The sequence below is a fragment of the Wolffia australiana genome, chromosome 1 (genome assembly GCF_029677425.1).
Source record: "Wolffia australiana isolate 7733 chromosome 1, ASM2967742v1".
NCBI classification, from domain to species: Eukaryota; Viridiplantae; Streptophyta; class Magnoliopsida; order Alismatales; family Araceae; genus Wolffia; species Wolffia australiana.
The window spans coordinates 25,790,458-25,811,985 of record NC_135835.1 but is presented as its reverse complement, the minus strand read 5'-3'; the positions used below and the strand labels follow the sequence as shown (position 1 = coordinate 25,811,985).

Genomic DNA, 21,528 nt, shown 5'->3' with positions numbered 1-21,528 from the left:
TCTGTGGAAGCGCAGCGACCAACAGGTATTATCTATGATTCTTTCCTCTCTGTCTACGGAGCTTCTCCCCGTTGTCTCTGGCTGTCTCACGGCACGAGCTGCATGGGAGAAGCTTGCCACAAAACTCTCTTCCGCGTTAGAGTCGCGGATAATGGAGTTAACCTCACGGTTTCACTCCATTAAAAAGGGCACCAAATCCCTTGATGAGTATGTCTCCGAGTTTCGCCATCTTTTGGCCAAAAATAATCAATGCCGGCGAATTTGTTGCTGATAGAACGGTGAAATTTGTGTTTCTCCGTGGGCTTGGATCTAAGTTTCGATCCTTCTGCACCGGAGTCACTACTCGCAATGAGAATCTCTCCTTTGATGATCTACTTGACTCTCTTCGAGCGGAAGTCTCCTTGGACAACTTCAAAAGTGATGATGGCGTCTCCGAGACTCCGATTGCGCCCATGGCAAATCAAGCCCAAGTGCAACACTCTCAGCAAGCTGGCTCACACCGCGACGAGAATCCAAGTAACGGCCAAAGAAATGGCAACAACCGTGGTCGTGGAGGGTGTATTGGAAGATTCATTCCAAGATGCCAACTATGTCTAAAACAAGGCCACTGAGCTCCAGGCTGCCGGTCTCTCAGAAGCCATCCACCTTCTACAATGGCGATTCAACCAGCCCCAGCATTTGGACAACCTCCATAAGCGTACACCGTTTCGTATGCTGGATCAACCGCCCCATCACGACCTCACCTGTACCAACAAACATGGTATCCAGATAGTGGAGCTACTCATCATGTTACGATACATCCACACAATCTGACCAATGTCGTCCCCTACGACGGATCAGAACAACTCTATGTGGGCAATGGATCAGGTCTGTCGATCAAATCTCTTGGACATTCTTATTTATCTTCAGCACATGACTATCGCCCTTTACTTCTCAAAAACTGTCTTCATGTCCCAAAAATCTAAAAAAATCTCTTATCCATTCATAAATTAACTACTAACAATCATGTTTTTGTTGAATTTCATCCCAATGCCTGCTATGTAAAGGATCGAACGACGGGGGAGCTGCTCCTCACTGGCAAAGTGCGTGAGGGGCTCTATTGCATTACCCCTTTACAAGCAGCAGCATTTTTGGGCGAAAAACAATCGCCGGACATTTGGCATCTACGACTTGGCCATCCGGCCTTTAATGTCTAGAAACAGACTATCTCGCGTTTTGGGTTACCTGTGTCTCAAACAATTTCGTCTTTTATATGTTCTTCTTGTCGCAAAGCTAATACTCACAGGTTGCCATTTCAAGCGACCACATCCAGGGTGACACTCCCTCTTCAAGTTGTACACTATGACCTATGGGGTCCGGCTCCGGAAAAATCCCATCTTGGTTATTCTTACTATGTGACCTTCATTGATGAATATAGCAGGTACACTTGGCTCTACCCATTTTCAACGGATCGTTGAAAACCAATTCTCCGCAAAGATTCAGCACTTTCAGTCTGACTGGGAAGGTGAGTATCAATCATTATCTAAACACTTTCTAACTTGTGGAATAAAACATCAGGTCTCCTGTCCTCACACTCCGGAGCAGAATGGAACTGCTGAACGCAAGCATCATCACATAGTGGAAACAGCCCTCAGCATGCTCTATCAAACCTCGCTTCCACTTAAGTATTGGGATGAAGCTGTAGTCACGGCATCCTAGTTGATCAACCGAATGATCTCATCACTACTGAAGAATAAGTCTCCCTATGAACTCTTATTTTCAAAATTACCTGATTATTCCCTCTTGAAGGTTTTTGGATGTCTATGTTTTCCCAACTTACGTCCGTACAGTAAAAATAAATTCTCACCTCGGTCAGAACGGTGTGTTTTCCTGGGTTATTCTTCTCTACATAAAGGATATCGCTGCTTAGCTATATCCACCAATCGACTATATATCTCTCGTGATGCAATCTTTAACGAAGCAGCCTTCCCTTTTTCAGCATCATTCAGCCAACAGCCATCAGCTGATGGAATCCTAGGAGCAGGACCTTCAAATAATGTAAGTTATCATATTATCACATCTTCCGATTTAGCAGACATTGCTCCCAAGGCAGAAAGCATCGAACAATCAAATTCTCTACCATTGGATGGTGATCAGACACCAGAACAACATATAGACACGACACAAGAAATCACTCAGAGTACTGACACTTCACCCACTCTGAGGACACCCGGTACACTCTCTTCCACTCCACCTATTCGAACTTGCCGAATTTATAATCTCCTTAATCTTCCTAACTCCTCCAATGAACGAGCTCAAATGCTTTGTAACGCCAACGCTCTCCAAGTCCAGGTACATCCAGGTCAAGCGTAACTTACGTCCTTTTGTGTGATAACATTGTAGCAACATATCTGGAAGCAAACTAAGCATTTCATGCCAGAATGAAGCACGTTGTAATAGACATTCATTTCATCCAAGAAAAATTTGCTGCCAAGAATCTGAGAATAAATTTTGTCCACAGTAAAGAACACTCGCACATTGTATTCATGCCGTTTCAAAATCCCTCTCCATACCAAGATTTCTCAACATTGTAGCCACAACAATGAGGTTTAGGGTATTGTCTGCTATCCATATAAATAATACCTGGACACTTATTAGACCTCCTCCTGGTACCAACATTGTTGGTTCCAAGTGGGTCTTCAAACGCAAGCTACGAGCTGATGGGTCCTTAGAAAGATGTAAGGCCCGACTCGTAGCCCAAGGATTCAGCCAAATGGAAGGTATTGACTATCAAGAAACCTTTAGCCCTGTCGTTAAAATAACCACTATTCGACTTCTTTTAAGCATTGCACTTAACCGTAACTGGATCATTAAGCAACTTGACATATCCAATGCCTTTTTACATGGTGATCTTAATGAAACCATTTATATGCGTCAATCACCTGGATTTGTAGACTCTTCCTATCCAAATCATGTATGTTTGCTCAAGAAGTCACTGTATGGACTTAAAAAAGCTCCACGAATGTGGCATAAAAGACTTTCTGATTTTTTCATCCTCCAAAGTTTTAACCGTTCTAAAACAGACACCTCCCTATTCTTTAAAAACTCTTCTTCCTCTAAATTATTTCTTCTTGTCTATGTTGATGATATCCTTGTTATTGGTTCTAATCCTTCTAATGTGACAGACACAATTGCCACTCTTCAAAACACTTTCCCCGCTCGGGACCTGGGCCCTGCTAAATACTTCATGGGCATTGAACTGGTTCCACATCCTAACGGTATTTCTCTCTCTTAGTCTAGATATTTGACTGAAATTTTGAAAACGGCCAACATGGTTGTATGCAACCCACGAGTACGCCTAGTACTGTTTTTGAGCATTCATCAGTAAAATCTGATGAACCTCCAGACCTCACACTTTATCGTAAAATTGTTGGGAGTCTGCAATATTTAACTATTACAAGGCCAGATATTGCCTATGTGGTAAATAAAGCATGCCAACATATGCATGATCCACATGCCAAACACTGGGTTGCTGTAAAGCACATGTTAAGATACCTTAAAGATACCGCTGGTTATGCCCTTAAATATACTCGAGGCTCCTCAGAGCATCTCAATGTTTATAATGACTCCGACTAGGCCAGTGACCCAATTGATCATCGTTCAACTCACGACTATTTTATTTTCCTTGGTTCTAATCTTATCAGCTGGTCCTCTAAGAAACAGGCAACTGTCTCTCTCTCTAGTACCGAAGCAGAGTATAAATCCATCGCGCATGCAACAACTGAAATCATCTGGATCGAATCTCTTCTTACCGAACTTGGACTCTACTCAAGTATGGCACCGACCCTCTGGTGTGACAATTTGGGGGCAACCTATCTTACCAAAAATCCTGTTTTTCACTCTCGAACTAAGCACATTGAAATTGCTTTCCATTTCGTTCGAGAAAGAGTCTCACTTGGAAGACTCCGTATTGCATGTATATCTACTCACAATCAACTCGCAGATATTCTGACAAAACCGTTAAGTAAAAAGCGTTTTCAGATCCTCTGCTCAAAACTGAACGTGGCCACCCCGTTCGTTTTGTGGGGGCCTGTCAAACAGAATGATTCCTACTCAAGTGGAAGTGTATGGGCGCCTGAAGGCCTTAACGTCGACAAGACGCGGAAGCCTCCAGAAGAACTTACGGACGCCGTCATCGACGTTAAAGTGACACCTTGTCAGTTTCTGAAAAGGCATTCTCCAACCGTTGTCGCACTCTCCCAAGACGACAGAAGGCGGCGACGTCGACCTGGCGACTGCATTGGCATGCGCCATCATGACAAGCAGCATGGTGGCTGGCGCAGTGGCTGATGCAGCATTTGATGCTTCACCGCCTCTAATCCCTTATAAATACTTGAACATTTCGATCATTTGGGTTATGGGATTTTCTCCTCATCCCTTTTCTTCTTCTTCTCCTCTCTCAACTTCTTCTCTCTCTTCGCAAGTCCTTCTACTTTCAACAAGCGGCAGATCGACGACAAGACTGGCGCGGGTCGTCATACGCGAGGCGGGCGTACGGATGGGGTGCGTTGACTGGATGTGGATAGTGCACGTATCGATGGCGCGGAAAGTCATCCCGACGACGTAGGCCGCATGGTTCCAAGGTTCCACGCCGGTGGCTCCGGGCAGGTGGGCACACTCGGAACGAGATCCAACCGACCGTAGCCGCATTGCTGTGGTGTCTCGACGTTCCGAAGTCTCTCCTTCTTTCTCGTCCTTCTTCCCCTCTGCTTCCCCTCTCCTTTCCTCTTCCCCCTCTCCCTCTCCTTTCTTTATTGTTGAGACCAGTCGATGAATGGAAGTTCTTCATGGTTAATTCTGATCTGAAAAATGCTAGTGCACCATCGTGCCCCTTATACAGGGGAACGATTGCCCTTACAAAGGGTAAGGGTGCACTTAGTAAGGGAACAAGTGCCCTTACTGGGGGGGGGGGGTTCTTATACATAGGACTCCTTTTTAAAACAAAACAACAAGATATTTGACAGTTGTTTGACGATGTGAACACGACACACAAAAACACGACGGACACATGACAAACACAAAACAACGCGACGAACAAGGCTGCGATGAACACGATAAAATGACGAATAAAATGAGCACGAGTCAGCAAAAGATCAAAACGGTCGATGGCACGGTCGTGTTTTCATCTGGGGTATTAAACCCGGGTGTCTTCATTGTCGCCTTGGCATGCCGGTCTGGCTGGACACAAACCAGTGGGCTTTTGACAACGATAACGATGGCTTCAAAGACGTGGCGGTGATCTTGGGCTGGCGCTCTCCATCATAAAGACATTAAGAATAAATAGTTGGTGATCTCTAGAGGGGAAAAGTTTACTGAATTGATTTTTACTAATCCTTGAATGGTGTTATATCAAATTATCAATAAATTTAATTCAGGTCACAATTGTGTAAGTGTTCCTTAAACTTGAGACACCAAAGATGTCTTTTAGATAGATGGTTGTACTTTGACTATAACATATAATTCTAGGAAGATGATTGAGTGATGAAGGTGAAATAAATTAATCAAATATCACTTTATCTAAATTTATAGGTTGAGTTACCAGCTGGTGGGGTGGCAAGCCACATCTAGTTCTCTAGAAGATACGAAGGAGCATGTCGATTCTCACATAGAACCCTTACCATCATTAGTAACCCATGAGAGTGTAATTCCTTGACTGTGAGAGACTCCAAATGAGTTAGGGTATGGCTAACCATGAAATCATCATTATTCGTTCAAGTTAGTACTAATGCATGGAAAAATCATTAGATAACACCTTCTCTAATATTTCAAATACCTTAGACAGTGTTCTTAGAAAAAAAACAAATACTGTATTCTTCCTGGTCTGATTGTCTAGGGCACCCTCTCTTCCCGTATAAAGGGGAGAGGTCAATGGGCCCCCAAATTGAGTCAAAGGGGAGAGAAGAAGGGTCCATTAAGGGGGGCCTTATATAATGGGCCGCCTCATTACAAAATAAAAGGGGGAAATTAAAACAAAATGAAAAGAAAAGAAAACACGAGACAAGGGCACAAGGGAGGGGATCCAAAAATGGCTAAGGACCCCTCCCTGTGACGACGACGAAGGACGTACGGACGCGTCACGAACGCGATGAAAACACAACGACCCGACGGGAAAACATAAAACACGAGAGAGAGAGAGGGAATGATGAAAACGAGAAGTGATAATTTAGCATTTATCACCCAATCTTCAACGACGGTGGCGGGCAGCGCGGACGACGTCGTCAACAATCTTTGATGGCGTGCGCCATACTGAGTCACTCAGAAAGCTAAGTCTATGTCTTTCATTTATGGATACATAACCTTTAATTAAATTCTGTTAACCGCTTGACAGAAGGAGCTTCAATTGTTTCTAACATCAGGAAACCAATCATACCTGGAGAAAGAAATCCAAGTAACTTTTGAACACTCCAACCCCAAAATCAAAATTTTCTTTCATTCAAATTGTGAAACTAGTAATATAAAAATTTAGTACACCGTTAGTTAAAAACTGATTCTTTACATTGTAGAAAAAACACTTATCACAAGAGCCGGTTGAGCAAAAAAAATTTCATCCACAAAGAGGGGGACTTTCTGGCAACTTGCGCACTCCTCTCTTCCATATGGATCTGTAACAAAGATTGGATAAGCCAAAACTAGCTGCCAGTAATATGCGTCCAGCCCATTTGAGCCTCCCCAGCTAAGATTTCCCCTGCACATGAAAACATTGCTCAAAAATCTCACTCAAAGTTGCCCCTCTTTCTGCTAAATGGATATGTATTCCCCCTCACCAAATGGAAATCAGCTGTTTCTTCTGCAATGGCAAATTCCCTTTCTTTCTAGGCCCCGGGGTGATTTTGTAACCAGAGCCAACTGTAGTAATCCAACAAGCCCATATGACATGAACAGAGACTGGCAGGCTAGAACACCTTCAATAGAGACTTGTGACCTAGAGAGCAATCCACAGCTTCTCCACAGGCAAACTGGGTCAAACCCTTCTCTGTCATCAGCCCAAACAACTCTCGGGCCTCGGCAAGCTTCCCCCTCTCGCACAGAGAGCCGATCACAGTGCTGTAACTGACCTCATCCGGCATGCACAAACCATCACTATCATCACCACCATCCTTGGATACCATCATCCTCTTGAGCAGATCAACAGCCTTGTCAGTGTTACCCACCTTGCAGTACCCCTTGATGAGTGAATTGAATGTGATGATATTGGGCTTGATGCCCATGGAGCCCATCTCATCAACAAGGGCATGAGCTTCATGAACCAGGCCTTGGTCGCAATAGGCGTTTGCGATGGTGCTGTAAGAGACGACATCCGGTCGGCAAGACCCACCAAGATCAAGCATTCTCCTGAGCAACTGCAAAGCCAGATTAGTGTCCCCTGCCTGACAATGCCCCTTCATAATGGTGTTATACGTGTTCGTGTTCGGGTTGATACCTGTCTGCGGCATCTCTTCGAACAATTTGATGGCATCCACCAGTGACCCATGCTGAAACAGCCCATTGATGACAGTGTTATAAGTGACGACATCCGGCCTGCAGAAGCTCTGGTTTTCCATGGAGGTGAGCAGCTTGAGGGCCACTACCACGTCGCCGGCCCTGCAATGCCCTTTGATCAAGCTGTTGTAAGTGGCCACACTGGGAGGTATATCCATGGACTGCATTTCCTCAAACAGCTTCGATGCGTCGTCCACAGACCCCTGCTCGCATAGCTGGTTGATCACAGTGCTGTAAGTGAACACATCCGGCTTGCAGCAATTGTCATTGCCCTTCATCCACCTTAGAAACTCCGCCGCGGCATTCGCTCTACCCTTCTTGCACAGCCCCTTGAGGAGGGAATTGTAGGTGACAACGTTCGGGGCGACCCCGGCGGCGAGCATTTCTTCGATCAGGTGGACGGCGTCGTCGATCGAGCCTTCTTCACAGAACCGGTCGACGACGGTGGTGAAGGTGACGACGTTGGGCTTGCAAGAACCGCCGATGGAGCTCAGCTCTCTGATCAGATCGACGGCGGCGGGGGTTCGGCCCTTCCGGCAGAGCCCATGGACAATTGCGTTATGGGTGACGATATTGGGCATGATGCCTCTAGATTTCATGTCTTCTAGCAGGCCTAGAGCCATGTCCAAGGAGCCCTCTTTGCAGAGCCCATCGATAACTGCGCTGTAGAAGACTATGTCCGGCTGGCATGGGCAATTGCCAGAGTAGACGTCTTTCAGAAGCTGGTGGGCGAATTGGGCTCGACCCATTTGGCAGAGACATTGAGCGAGGATGGTGTAGGAGAAGACATCAGGAGGAGAACCCAGAAGAGGCATTCTATCGAGCAGGTCTTGGGCGAGCTCTGGCCTGTTCTTGGCGCAAAGATGGCGTATCAAAGGGTTGAAGAAGAGAGGGCGAAGAGTGATACCGCGTTTGATGGATACTGAAGCAGTGCTCAGGGTAATGGGCAAACGGGGAGAGCGTCTGGGCTTGGAGCTGAAGAAGAAGGCGTACCCAGCTCGAACGAGAGGACTCTGCTTAACCCATCTCATTACTCTTCTCGTAGTATACAGTTTCCCTCTCTGCCGGCCTCTTCTTCGAGGCTGATCATCAGAGAAAGTCTTCTGGGTTCTGGGACGCAGGGTTTTGGCAGGGTTTTAGGGCTCTCGAGAATGAAGGCGGGTTTTAGTTTCAATAAAAGTGTGGAGGAAAAGCCTGTTGAAAGAAAAAATACCCAGATAATAAAGAGGAGAAGAATGTTGAAAGAAAAAAGTACCCAGAAGACTTTTGGAAGAAAAGTTTCCCAGTTAATATAGAGGAGAAGACTGTTGAGAAGGAAAAATACCCTGCTTATATAGAGGAGAAGCCTGTTGAGAGGAAAAATATCCAGATAATATAGAGGAGAAGACTCTTGGAAGAAAATTTTCCCAGTTAATATAGAGGAGAAGACTGTTGAGAAGGAAAAATAGCCGGATAATATAGAGAGACAAGCTTTGAAGGAAATCTTATGCATACTATATGAAGATTGCATGTTCATATGAAACAACTGCATAAAATTTCAGACTTGATGTTCTTGAACTAAGTTATGAAAAATACTTTCTAGTCATTGTATTTTTCACTGATTTTAGACATGAAAAATACACTCGTTAGGATTCTATTTTATATGGTGAAATTTGAAAGAACACAAAAACAAGTGTGTTAACAAGCCAGGTACCCCATGCATCATAGTTGGAAAAGTATAGCTCTTTAAGAACAAAACGAGCAATAGAATCAGGATTTTAGACATAGTATACACGCATGTCTAAAATCAGCCATTTTATTATAAAATCAGCCATTTATATATAAATGGAGAATATAAGTTAAAGTATTAGTATAAAAGTTAAAATATATATAATTATAAAATATAAAATAATAATTAATATATGTTATAAAAGTTAAAATATTATATAAGTTAAAAGTATAATGAAAATAAAATGAGAGAGCAAGTATTGGCAGTAAGGCTTTGCCGATTGAGAAATCCTTAGCTCAGTACTTGGAGGCTTCGCCAATTGAGAACACCTCAGCAAAGGCAATGGAGGCTTCGCCGATTGAGAACACCTTTGTCTTAAGAGGCTTCGCCAGTTGAGAACCCCTTAGAGAGGCTACGCCGACAAGTAAATATTTAAAATATTTATTCCCGATAAGTAAATATTTAAAATATAATTTCATTTTTCAGCTTCTACCACGGGGTTGTAGTGAAACCTGAAAGTGGATATTGAAGATTTATGGTCAACCATGAAGATTGATGGTCAACCATCAAACTTCAGTTTGAAATTTTGATGAGTTTCCAGTAATAAGTTAATGATGAATTTATGACCATTTTTATGACAATGACCAAGTTGATGAATGTATAACTAGGATCACTCTAAAAACTAATGAGTGGAAATTATTAAGGCTTAGTACGAGAAGGTTGATGCATGATCTATAGTTTCTGTTAACGTTCATTATAAAAAGTATCTTCTCATTATTACCCTTGGAGGAAATAGCCGTTACATTGAGAATGCAGGGATTTTTTTGGTACAAGAACAGAGATTCAAAATGAGGAGAAGAGTAGAAAGGAAACTGAATGAAAGGGGGAGTTTGCTCTTTCTGAATTTGGGAAAAAAAGGAAAATCGATGGTGAACGGAAGGAGAACTGATACGAAAGCTTTGATCTGCTGAAAGAAAAGCGAACCACACTCGTGCCTTGAGAGTGACAAGTAGTGTGTGCGCCATCGAGTCTTGGGATTGAGCTCTCCAAGTAAGACATCGGTGGTTTTTCTTCTGGTTGCTTTTGCATTTTTGTTGTTGTTTTTTACTGCAGGAACGGCCAAGGGTTTGGAATAGGGGTGCAGGATAGTCATCGAAAATCAAGTATCTACATCCTCTCCAGAAGAAAGTAAGTGAGTATTTCTTGAATTAGAACGGAAGAAATAGACCTAAGCCTAATCTATCAGTTGTCGATTTTCATTCTACATTAATCAAATCAGTTAGAAGATTGACAGATATTCCAAACTCATTGAGGTTGGTTTATAATCATTACGTTTGGGTTTACAAATTTTTAATCATTGAGGTCGGGTCTAAACTCATTGGAGCAGATCAATTAAGTGTGGGTCTAATTTCTGAGTTTATTAATTAGAGCAGAAATAAAATTTCTAAATTTTTATCTTATCTAAGGAACGTTTGATTAGCTTTACATGATACGATCCCTACTCGGGACGTATCGTGGGACACAATGTAGTTCAACAACTTCAACAATTGCGATAGTTATAACTGGTTCGATCGGAAACAAGCAGGCGAGGGAGGGGGAAGAGGGGGAGAGGAGAGTTCCCGGGGTAGAGAGGGGAAGAAACGGGAATGGTCGGCAGGGGGCTGTCGGATCCGCATCGAGGAGGGCGCGTCGACCTACGAACCATAAGAGAGAGAGATGAGGGAAACCCGGAGAGGGAGTTAAGAGGAAAGGGTGAAAACTTACTTCAGATTGCCTGCCTCCCCCATCCACGGGGAGGTGCTTAAGTCGGGGTTGGGGCGGTGTGGGCCCGTTCGAGCGTGATGGGCCTGGCCCGTACTTTCCACCTTGCAAACCCGCTGTCGGATCATATCAGTAAATTTCATTTGACTCTCGTGTAGTCGCTAATGAACTGCTTTATTTGAGTTTCACCGCTGAAATTAATCATTGTCTAATGTGACTTAGGAAGTGTGACATTAAGATCATTAAACAGCTGCATTAGTTTAGGGTGAACCTCATCTGAGAAGTTGACATAAATTAACATCTAAGATCAAACCAAAAGATTTGAGTGAAGTGTTTTAAAACCAATCATAGAAATTCTAATAAAAATTGCACATCTACAAATTACCAGTCGAATGGTTTTAAACGCCTATGAACATTGATTCGTAACCCTTGATTTGAGTTTTAATTAGTAGTGATCAAACCTTATAGGATTATTGCTTGATAGTTATAGAGATTGTCCTATTTGTGTGATGGAGATAGTGACGTAGGACGGCTACGGAATGGACGACTAAGGAATGGACGACTCGGTTGACGGGACAGACTACGGGTAGATGGACGACTAGGGATGGATCGGATACTGGAGGGATAAAACAGCCACAGAAATCACACGGTCGAATTCAGACTTTAAAACTGATGAAAATATGGTGGTGCAGCTTCGACTCTTATCAACGGCGGCAATACTGTCTTCCCCCACTACGACGATGCCTAAGCACCGAAATCAATATCCGAATTCGCGTCACGAAGAAACACTCGAGAAAGAGAGAGAAGAAGTGGAAATCCAAACCAAATCTAATTTTGACGGCGGTGGAAACTTCTCGAGAAAACACTGGACAGAGAACACTTTCGACACCAAAGAGTTCAGGCGTACCTCGGCACCGTAGTGCGTGAAGAGGATGCGGGAAATTCTGACTGTGACGAGGCTGGGCGAATCCGGGCGTTGAGCGGCCTATTGGACGAGGAAGATTCTGGGCGTTCTGGGCGTTAAACGGCCCTGGTAGAGAGTAGATGTCGTTGTCGCAGAGTCAGGCGTAGGCGAATACTCGCGCGCGCGAAGCGCGCGCAGAGTGCTTGGAGCGCACGGAGCGCGCAGAGCGCCGGCGCGTACGCGGAGCGCGCGAAGGGTGTGCAGCGCACCCGGAGCGCGCATAGCGTGCATGGCTCAAAGCGTCGGACGACGTCAACGATGACCGGCGCCGCCGGTGTTGAAGTCTTGCGGGGCGGCCTGCGGGGCCCTAGTTGGGGCGGCCCCAAGCGGGCAGCCTGGGGGCGGCCTTGGCGGCCCTAGCAGGGGCGACCTGGGCGGCCTTGGTTGGGGCGGCCTGGGCGGCCTTTGGGCGGCCCCAAGCGGGCAGCCTGGGGGTGGCCTTGGCGGCTCTGGCAGGGACGGCCTGGGCGGCCCTGGTTGGGGCAGCCTGGGCGGCCCTGGTTGGGGCGACCTGGGCAGCCTTTGGGCGGCCCCAAGCGGGCGGCCTGGGGGGCGGCCTTGGCGGCCCTAGTAGGGCGGCCTGGGCGGCCCTTGGGCGGCCCTGCCGGGCGGCTGGGGGGCCTGGCGGCCCCCAGGCTGGCAGGCGGCTGGTTGCGGCCTAGGCGGCCTTTGGAAGGTGAGAGAGAGAGAGGGAGGGAGAGAGAGAGAGAGGAAGGATGGAGAGAGAGGATGGAAGGCCGATGTCGCCAGGCGGCGGCGGCGGTGGCAGCGCTAGGGCTGGCGAGATAGGGAGGCTTGGGTAGTCCTCCAAGAAGAGTTAAACAAAACTCAATTCTTGAAATATGACTGCCTAACTATTTCTTGAAACAATGGCCTATACATATAGGCCTTGGAGGAAAGAGAAAATACAAATTTAAGACGAGAAATTAAAGACGAGAAATTAAAGACGAGTCATGCTTCATGTCACGCCAAGGAACAGTTGTTGATCTGCCATTGGCGAAGTGTCATGACGCGCGAAGGAACGTGCGTGCGTGGAGACGTGCATAGTGGAGACGGTTGCGGCATGTCTGGAGCGGGAGTGTTGACGTGCATGCGTGAAGACATGCGTGGCGGAGACGGTTGCGGCATGTCCGTGGCGGGAGTGATGACGTCGGTTGACTGTGGCAGTGTATCCGTGGCGGAGACCTTGGCTTCGGTTGACCGTGGCGACGCGTCCGATGGTGATGTGTCGCAGTCCTCGCCATCAGAAGACTCCCAATGCAGGTAAGAGAACATCAGAAGGCTTAAAGTAAGGAGGAGAAAGAAGCGTAAAGAAGTTGCACAAATTCCTCCAGGTTTGTGTTCAAGGTTCTTGATTGAATAATCAATAGAGCTTTGCATGTTCACTAGGATGGTATAGGCAAATCATAAATTGTGCTTTGTGAGTAAGTTTTTTGTTTAAGTATCTCTATCAGATCGTGTAGAGGAACCATTCATAACTATCATTATCTGATAGTGTCCAATAACTATCCTTGACTATTTTTATCTGATCATGTTCTAGAATCATATCTGAATATCTTTATATCTGATCGTGTGCAAGAATCACATCTGAATATCTTTATTTGACCATGTGCAAGAATTTTTGATAATCATAGCATAACCATCATTTTCTCAGGTTATATTGTGCAAGTCAAACATATAGACGTGTATTTCAAGGTGCAGGAAATTTGAACCATTCAAAAGGGCCTGGGTGGTCTGACCTAGAAGGAATTGAGAGGATGAGTGCACCTGCGGAGGCTAAGGAGGCCCGAGGCTGCTCACCATTTCAATTCTTAGATAGGTGATATCCGTGCATCCCTATCACCAGGCTGATTTAGCTTGGGAAGCTAAAAACTTGGTTAGGGATTGATTGTAAATTCTGGCTGGATATCCCAGAACAGGAGTAAGGGAATAGCCCTAACCTGTATAAAAGATATCGATTGTTGTTCTTCTCCTACTCATAAATCCAAGTAGTATCTAAGATATATATAGTATCACCACTTAGATAAGTAAATAAACTATAGACGGTCGAAAAGGATAACCTAATTCATCCCTCCTCTCTTAGGTTCTCTCTAGCAACCTAAATCAACAGATATAAAACACATTTCTTTTAGAAAAATTGATAGCCATATGCAGTGACATTCATAGCTAGAATACAATTAGACTGTGGTTATTTCAGTTTAAGTGGTTATTGTATATGCTGGCATGTTTGATCTGTTTTTTTTCTTGAGCTTGTACGATGAACACCTTACAACTTTGAAGCATTATTTACAAATCATATTTTGCATATGTTTCAGAGATTTAATGCATTTATTATGTAATTCTCCTGATCTCATTCATTTCCTTCATTTTCAGAAAATTCCTTACTATGGGCATTTTATTTAGCACTCTTGGATTAACACTGATTTTCTTACTTGAATTTAAACATTTTTCAATGCATAATTTTAGTTTCATATGTGAAAGAGTTAGGTGATCTAAATGGATATAGGCAAATTTGAACTATGCATCTTAATTGGTCAAAGGAGATACCAAAACATATGAATGGACCATGGAAAATAGAGTATTTCATGATCATGTTAGAGCTTCTAAATGGCCCATCGGTAACATGAATTAGTGTTTCATAAATCATGTATTTATTACTACATTTTCATTCTAAATTACTAAAAAGTATACTGTTATCTACGCTGATTCTAGAGACAGAGAAAACTATTTATGTAAAATAATCTAAATGATGACTTAAATGCATATAACATCCATTCATTAAATTAACCCATTTTTATCATATTTTGAGCTTAAATTTAAAGTGTTTTAATGTAAATTTTTCTTTAACTTTTGAACTTGGACTTCAGTTAGATTATTTTCTCATACTCAAAGGCAGTTCAACTTCAAAAATTATCAGCTAAGTTTTCAAAAAACTTTTTTTGGGCTGTAACTTACTTGAGATGAACCAGTATGGTGCTGATCTACTAATTTATGTTAGTCATCATTCCATGTCAATCAGAGGAGAGTAAACATCTATTAGATCTGGTCAAATTTGAGCCTCATCCTTTTCTCGCTCTCATCTATATAGTTTTGGCATTTTACCTTTTCTGTTTTCTAGACAGCCTACATATGCATCTTTATTTTGATTCCAATCATTTATGAGTTCACTTGACTAATAGAAAATATCAAGTATGACATAGATTTTTGTCACTACGTTTCTCCTCTTTACTTTCCAATTCTGAAGTCTTCTTCTACAAAACAATACATGTAATCAAATTTAACTTTTAATAAATGCTATCTTAGATGCCAAACAGGTCATCCATTTTCATTAAAATGGAACATCACATTAAAAAGTCAGAGTTTGAATTGGTCAACACTCCATTTATTTACAAAAAATATTTGAATGAATCATTCATGACAATATTAATGTTAACCCTTTGATATAAGCAACCTAATTAGAAAATTGGCTGGCACCAGTCCAGGAGGGTGACCTTGATTTAGTACCAACTTCAAATGGCTTGTAGACTTGCCCCCTTTACAAACACAAAAGAAACAAAAAGGGGAAATCAAGAGTTTGAAAGAGGCATTTGTGGAATCAGTTCCCAATATGTGAATATGAAGTTTCTTTCTCATTTTTTCTACTCATTTTTAAATACAACCATCATTATGTAGTCAAGTGGAATAACTCTCAAGATCTCTAATGGAGGTTTTTTTCTTATGAGCTAGTTTCTGCATGGTCATTTTTTATTTCTGAAATGTCAACCTCTAATTTTGAAGTATGCATTCAGATTCTGCAGTAATAACACGGATCAGATTCCAATTTTAAGATTTAAACTTGTTTCTTTTTGGGTCTACACAAATTAATGGGAAGAGTAGCCAGCCAGTTTATCTACCCACTATGTCTACCATTTAAATATTTGTTGAAAATTAGGTGTAGTTGGTGTTTGTTGATGGCAGGTTGAATTAGAGATTAAGTGTGATTATTAAGTTATATAAGTTTCTTTCAGGACTCCTTGAGTAATGGTTTCCTCTTCTCTCTCAAGATCATCTATTTTGTACCTGACAAAGGTATCTGAATCCCCAAAGAACACACATGTCCTCAAATCACTAAGAATGGCTTTCCCAATTCATCTATAATAGGAATATCGCAATCGATAAATATGTTCAAGGATGCCAACGTAAAAGTCATCTATGTTATAACAGTATATTTCCACGAAGTTCACTTTAATTGCTACATCGATCAAGTTCATCCTCTAATCAATCTATACTTCATAAAAAGATCACACTCTCTCTGAGTTGGAAAATCCATGATGATGTCCCTTCCTAGAAAAATCCTTCTCCGAGCCTCAATATAAAACTTATATGACCGACAAATAAAAGGTCTTTTGGCTCCCCAATTGCCATCCGTTCTTCCAACTGAATAGAACTTTTTCACAAAATATTCTCAATTTCATTTGATGCCCAAAATCCTATATATATATATATATCCTTAAGAAAAATAATATAAAGGCCACAAGCTGCAGATTTTTTCCCACATTTATATGGTTCCTTTTTGGTATTAAAAAAAATAGCAAAAATAGGATGCTAAGTTATTAAATTTAATCCATTTAAGGGAGAATTTTAAAGTTTAATAAAATTAATCTTTAATGGATCATTGTAAAAATTTAATTTCACAATCCAATTACCTTTATTCAGGGGTAGAAACCTATGTCAGGCACACTTTCAATTTTATATTTCTGATATGGTTGGTATCTACTCGTGATTCAAGTTAAAACAGATGGGGTATTTCATAACTCGTGTTCATTAAAATGCCTCAAACAAGGATGAAGATGAAATAAAATTTAGGTAAAAATGAATACATAATTTTTTATCAAATTTATTATCTATGATTCTAAGTCTTAAGAAATTGGTCAAAGTTTCAAGCAATCTATGTAAATATTAACAATTGAAAATATCTCTAAACCAATTCATTCAATGACCTTAGTTTATAGTTTCTTAAAAATGTATTAAGTGAATTGTATTAAAATAATTTGCATTGTAGAAATGAATCATTCATATACTACAAAGAAAACCCATCTTGAATTTATTAATATGATTTAGAAATATTTGGAATGAGAAACGATGCAAAAGAGAATGGAAGAGGGCATATTATACAAAATAAGAGAAATCTAGTTTCAAGAAACTACTTCTAAAGAGGAAAGGATACAAAAATAGTCAAAATAAAAATAAATTCATCTTATGAAAAATAAAAAACTAATATTAAATCCTATACAGTCAGTACTCGAAAAAACTCAAGGAGGTTCAAGAATGAAAAATGGAATAATCTTACCTCTTAATGTCCTGCCAAGATCTGGAATTTTTCAGGCAAAAGCATTTGACTCCAATGTAAGAAATATTTTTTAATTTTAAAATTGAATTATTAACATTCTATGTGGACACATTGCTCCAACTTGATTCTATAAGGCCTAGGGGGAAAGTGATCCTAGTCTGTGGCAGGCAACAAGACATCAAACGAACAAATTTTTGTTATCTTGTTCGCCACCAAGAACTTATGTTTAAGTATAACTGAACGTCGATGGCCACCATTGATTCAATCTGCCGCATGGCTGGTAGGTTCACTGTGATGGGGGGACATGTACTTTATTTCAGAACCTGAACAAAAAGAATGAGAACGTGATGGGGGATGATGGGTGTCATTCCTTTTTTGGCATGCTCCTAACGTTTAATGCTTAGCAGGGGAGGGATTGTTAGTTCAACAAAAAAAAATTTGGTAATTTATGTATCATGTTTCAAATAATAACATGTGATCCGTGAATTATAATGTCCTTTATTTCATATAAATTAGTGTAATAATAAAATGATAACATGTGCTTTTCACCAATTGAATAAACTATAAAATTGAATTCTATCCATAAAAATAGCATAAAATATTAGTGCATAGAATTTTGATGGATTTAACTATCATATAAAATATTACTTGGGGAATAATATGAAGATAATGGTTTTTTCTGCTTTTCACTTTGCTAATTTTAAAACTTGCACACAGATAGTTTTTTCATGATGAAAAAACTATCTTCTTCACAAGAAAAATATAGGAATTGTTTATCTTCTCAGGTCAATCCCCAACTACTCAATTATGTGGCGGACTATTGTGACCATTTGGTCAACCAGGACTAAATACTAAGTGGTCCCTAGAATTTGGCCAAGGCTCCAGTGACAATCTATGGGGAGTAAGGTAGCACCATGTGCCTGATAATAACAAATTAAGAATGAATTATTTTTATTTTTATCATATATATTCATAAAACAGAGATTTTTGCATCATTTGTTGATGAAATATTTTGATAATGAAATTACCATCTAATTCTTAATATGCATAATCTTGAGTTATTATTCATATGTCGAGACAAATCCCACTTGACATTCAATAAGCCAAGTGGCAAATTTCTTATACTTTTCTTTGACTTTATTTGAATGCTTATATTTGGGTAGATTTAATGAAAAATCTGGAGTCGTCCTAGAGACGTTTGGAATACCATATTATGGGATGGATTACACCAGGAAGCCTAGACAACAGAAAAGGATAATTGAATTCCCAAATAAAGCATAAGTTGGTATCCCAATCAACATCAAATAACACTTAAGTGATCTGAGCCACATTGGATTTGGAATTTATTTTCTAGATTGTAATCAACATTTTCAAGATATTACTATGACCCGCTAACCCATGAACCAATCTATAGGTTGAGTCTTTAGTCCATGGGACGGTGAGCTACACCTTGTGCTCTAGAAGGTACAAAGAAGTGTGTATCGACTCACTCATCAGATATTTTTAACATTGGTTACCATGTACATATAGACCCTCATCCGCTTGATGCTCCAAGAATGATATAGGATACGAACTGCCAAATCTTAATCGATCATCCAAGTTAAAATTGATATGCCTAGAAATCATCAGAGAACTCTTTTGAAATATTCCACTATATTGGCTAAAGACTTTATTACATCCTCTTCCTTGAGCTGTCTCCTCTTATATTGAGGTAAGATGACTCCATCTTGACCACTCCATTGAACTTATTTTTTAGGCCAAACGAAGATTGTTTGGATGTACATGATTAGGAAGTCATAGGCCATAGTCAAAGTACAACCACGAGTCCTCAAGACGTCTCCGGTATCTTAAATCTAAGGACCCCTAAAACAATTTTAATGTGAATAAACTTGATTCACAATTGGTATAATACTATTCAAGGATTCATACAGATCAATTTAGTGAATCCTTTTCCGCAAAAGAGTACCACTATCTATCATAAGTGTCTCCGTATTCATGGCTACACTACCTACCATACTCATCACATGAGTAATACTAAGTGTGATTCTATCCAGCTACTTCAATGTCCTTCTTGAGAATCTTTTGAACATATATATATATATAGAACACAAGCTTAAAGGCTAGCAAACCGTTTATTATGATGTCATCATGACTTACTAATTCTAATCATGCATTCATGGACTTTATTATAAGCATGGCATGTGAAATATAAAATTATATTTTATCAATGAGCATGGAACAAGATATGAAATATGTGATTGGCTTGTCCATATATTTTTGTCATATGCCTACTAATGAAGAAGATGGGGTATGTGGCCAATACCAAGCAGATATTTCACATCATGGAAGAGGAAGAGAAGGCTGATACTGTGCATTGTCATAGTGAAAGGCTGGCCATTGTATTTGGGCTTTACGTCATGCACTTTCTCTGCAATTTCAAGTCAATCAACTCCTTTCTCAGTCCTCTTCCAATGAATGAATATCCTTTACAACACACCGTTCTAAAAATATTATTAATGTTTTCACTCTGACAGTTAAAAACTCCGCATTTCTTAATCGCTCGAAGCAAGCGATAGCCTCCTCTTATTTCAATCGCTCGGAGGTTGATGCGATTCATTGTAAAAAATGATATGTTCATGGTTTTGTTTTTTAATATATATTTTTTTTACTCTCGGCATGTCGGGGTATGAGGATTTTTCCCCTAAAGAGAGCCAAGAGTTATAGGTGTATTTTGACCTTAAAATACACCTATATTATAATAACGAAATACAACGATAATATTTTATACAATTCTTCTTAGTAAATACACTTCATACACCTCACACCTTACACCTTACACTTCATACACTTCATACACTTCAAACCTTACACTTCACACCTTACACTTCATACACTTCATACACTTCACACGCTTCACACCTTACACTTCACACACTTCACACCTATTATAATAATACAGTATTGAAAATACACTTCACACCTTACACTTCACACACTTCACACCTATTATAATAATACAGTATTGAAAAAGACACATATAATAGTATACATAAGACATAACACATAACACATAACACATACACCTATAACTCTTGGCTCTCTTTTATACAATTCTTAATATGAAATAAGAGGAGGCTATCGCTTGCTTCGAGCGATTAAGAAATGCGGAGTTTTTAATTCGACTTAAAAAAAATACACCTATAACTCTTGGCTCTCTTTAGGGGAAAAATCCTCATACCCCGACATGCTGAGGTAAAAAAATATATATTAAAAAACAAAACCATGAACATATCATTTTTTACAATGAATCGCATCAACCTCCGAGCGATTCAAATAAGAGGAGGCTATCGCTTGCTTCGAGCGATTAAGAAATGCGGAGTTTTTAACTGTCAGAGTGAAAACATTAATAATATTTTTAGAACGGTGTGTTGTAAAGGATATTCATTCATTGGAAGAGGACTGAGAAAGGAGTTGATTGACTTGAAATTGCAGAGAAAGTGCATGACATTAAATCAAAATAGAAATAATTTTATAAGGGCGTATTCGTCTATTCATAATTATGGTTACTGGGAACGATTAGTAAATTCTATTGGGACTTCAAGAGGGAAGATTAGCTATCCTGGTAAGATATATGCTTATATGCACTTCATAGAACCCTACCCTAGAATTAATGATTTTGAAGTGCTTACATATGGATTTCTACTCTTGCTAGAGCAGTATGCTTATAAAGTTAAGTCGAAGTACGTCAAATTTACTATGGGTTATATCATGAAATTACCTAATATTAATGAGATCGTATGTACTTTAGGGAAGGCTATTCCATTGTATGATACTTTAAGTAATAATAAAATACCCAAACAAATGATCTATTTTAATGTTGAACAACTTGTGAGGTTATACGGTGAAAAATATCAGGATGCTGTGATCAAAGGTATCTTCATATATATATATATATATATTATGAAGTTGATAAAAAAACCGATTCTATTAATTCAGACTTTTTTCCTATTATTACTTTATATGATAATATGATTTCAGATATTATCAAAGTTATGTATTCTGATATTAGAAATGCTAATCTACCTGATGTTAAATCACTTAACTATAAAAAGTGTCGTATATAACCCATAGTAAATTTGCAATCTTTTATAAGTAAAAAGATTGCAATAAACAGTAAGGATAAATAAAATACACAAGGGGCCTGCTAAAGATTTAATCACTGCGGATTGGTTTAAAAAGCAATATGAA

General features: G+C 40.5%; 1 protein-coding gene across 1 annotated transcript; it reads right to left on the bottom strand.

The window, feature by feature from the left end:
- Positions 1-6,451: 6,451 nt before the first annotated feature.
- LOC144712493 (uncharacterized) lies at positions 6,452-8,778 on the bottom strand. Its single transcript, XM_078586794.1, has 2 exons — positions 6,804-8,778; positions 6,452-6,724 (listed from the first exon to the last, which is right to left on the bottom strand). Exon 1 carries the CDS (start codon positions 8,547-8,549, stop codon positions 6,933-6,935), a length of 1,617 nt encoding a protein of 538 aa, XP_078442920.1. The 5' UTR covers positions 8,550-8,778; the 3' UTR covers positions 6,452-6,724; positions 6,804-6,932.
- Between the last annotated feature and the right edge of the window lie 12,750 nt (positions 8,779-21,528).

What these genes read in the sequence shown, in the direction of transcription:
- LOC144712493 (XM_078586794.1), bottom strand. Translation starts at nt 8,549, where the DNA reads ATGAGATGGGTTAAGCAGAGTCCTCTCGTTCGAGCTGGGTACGCCTTC.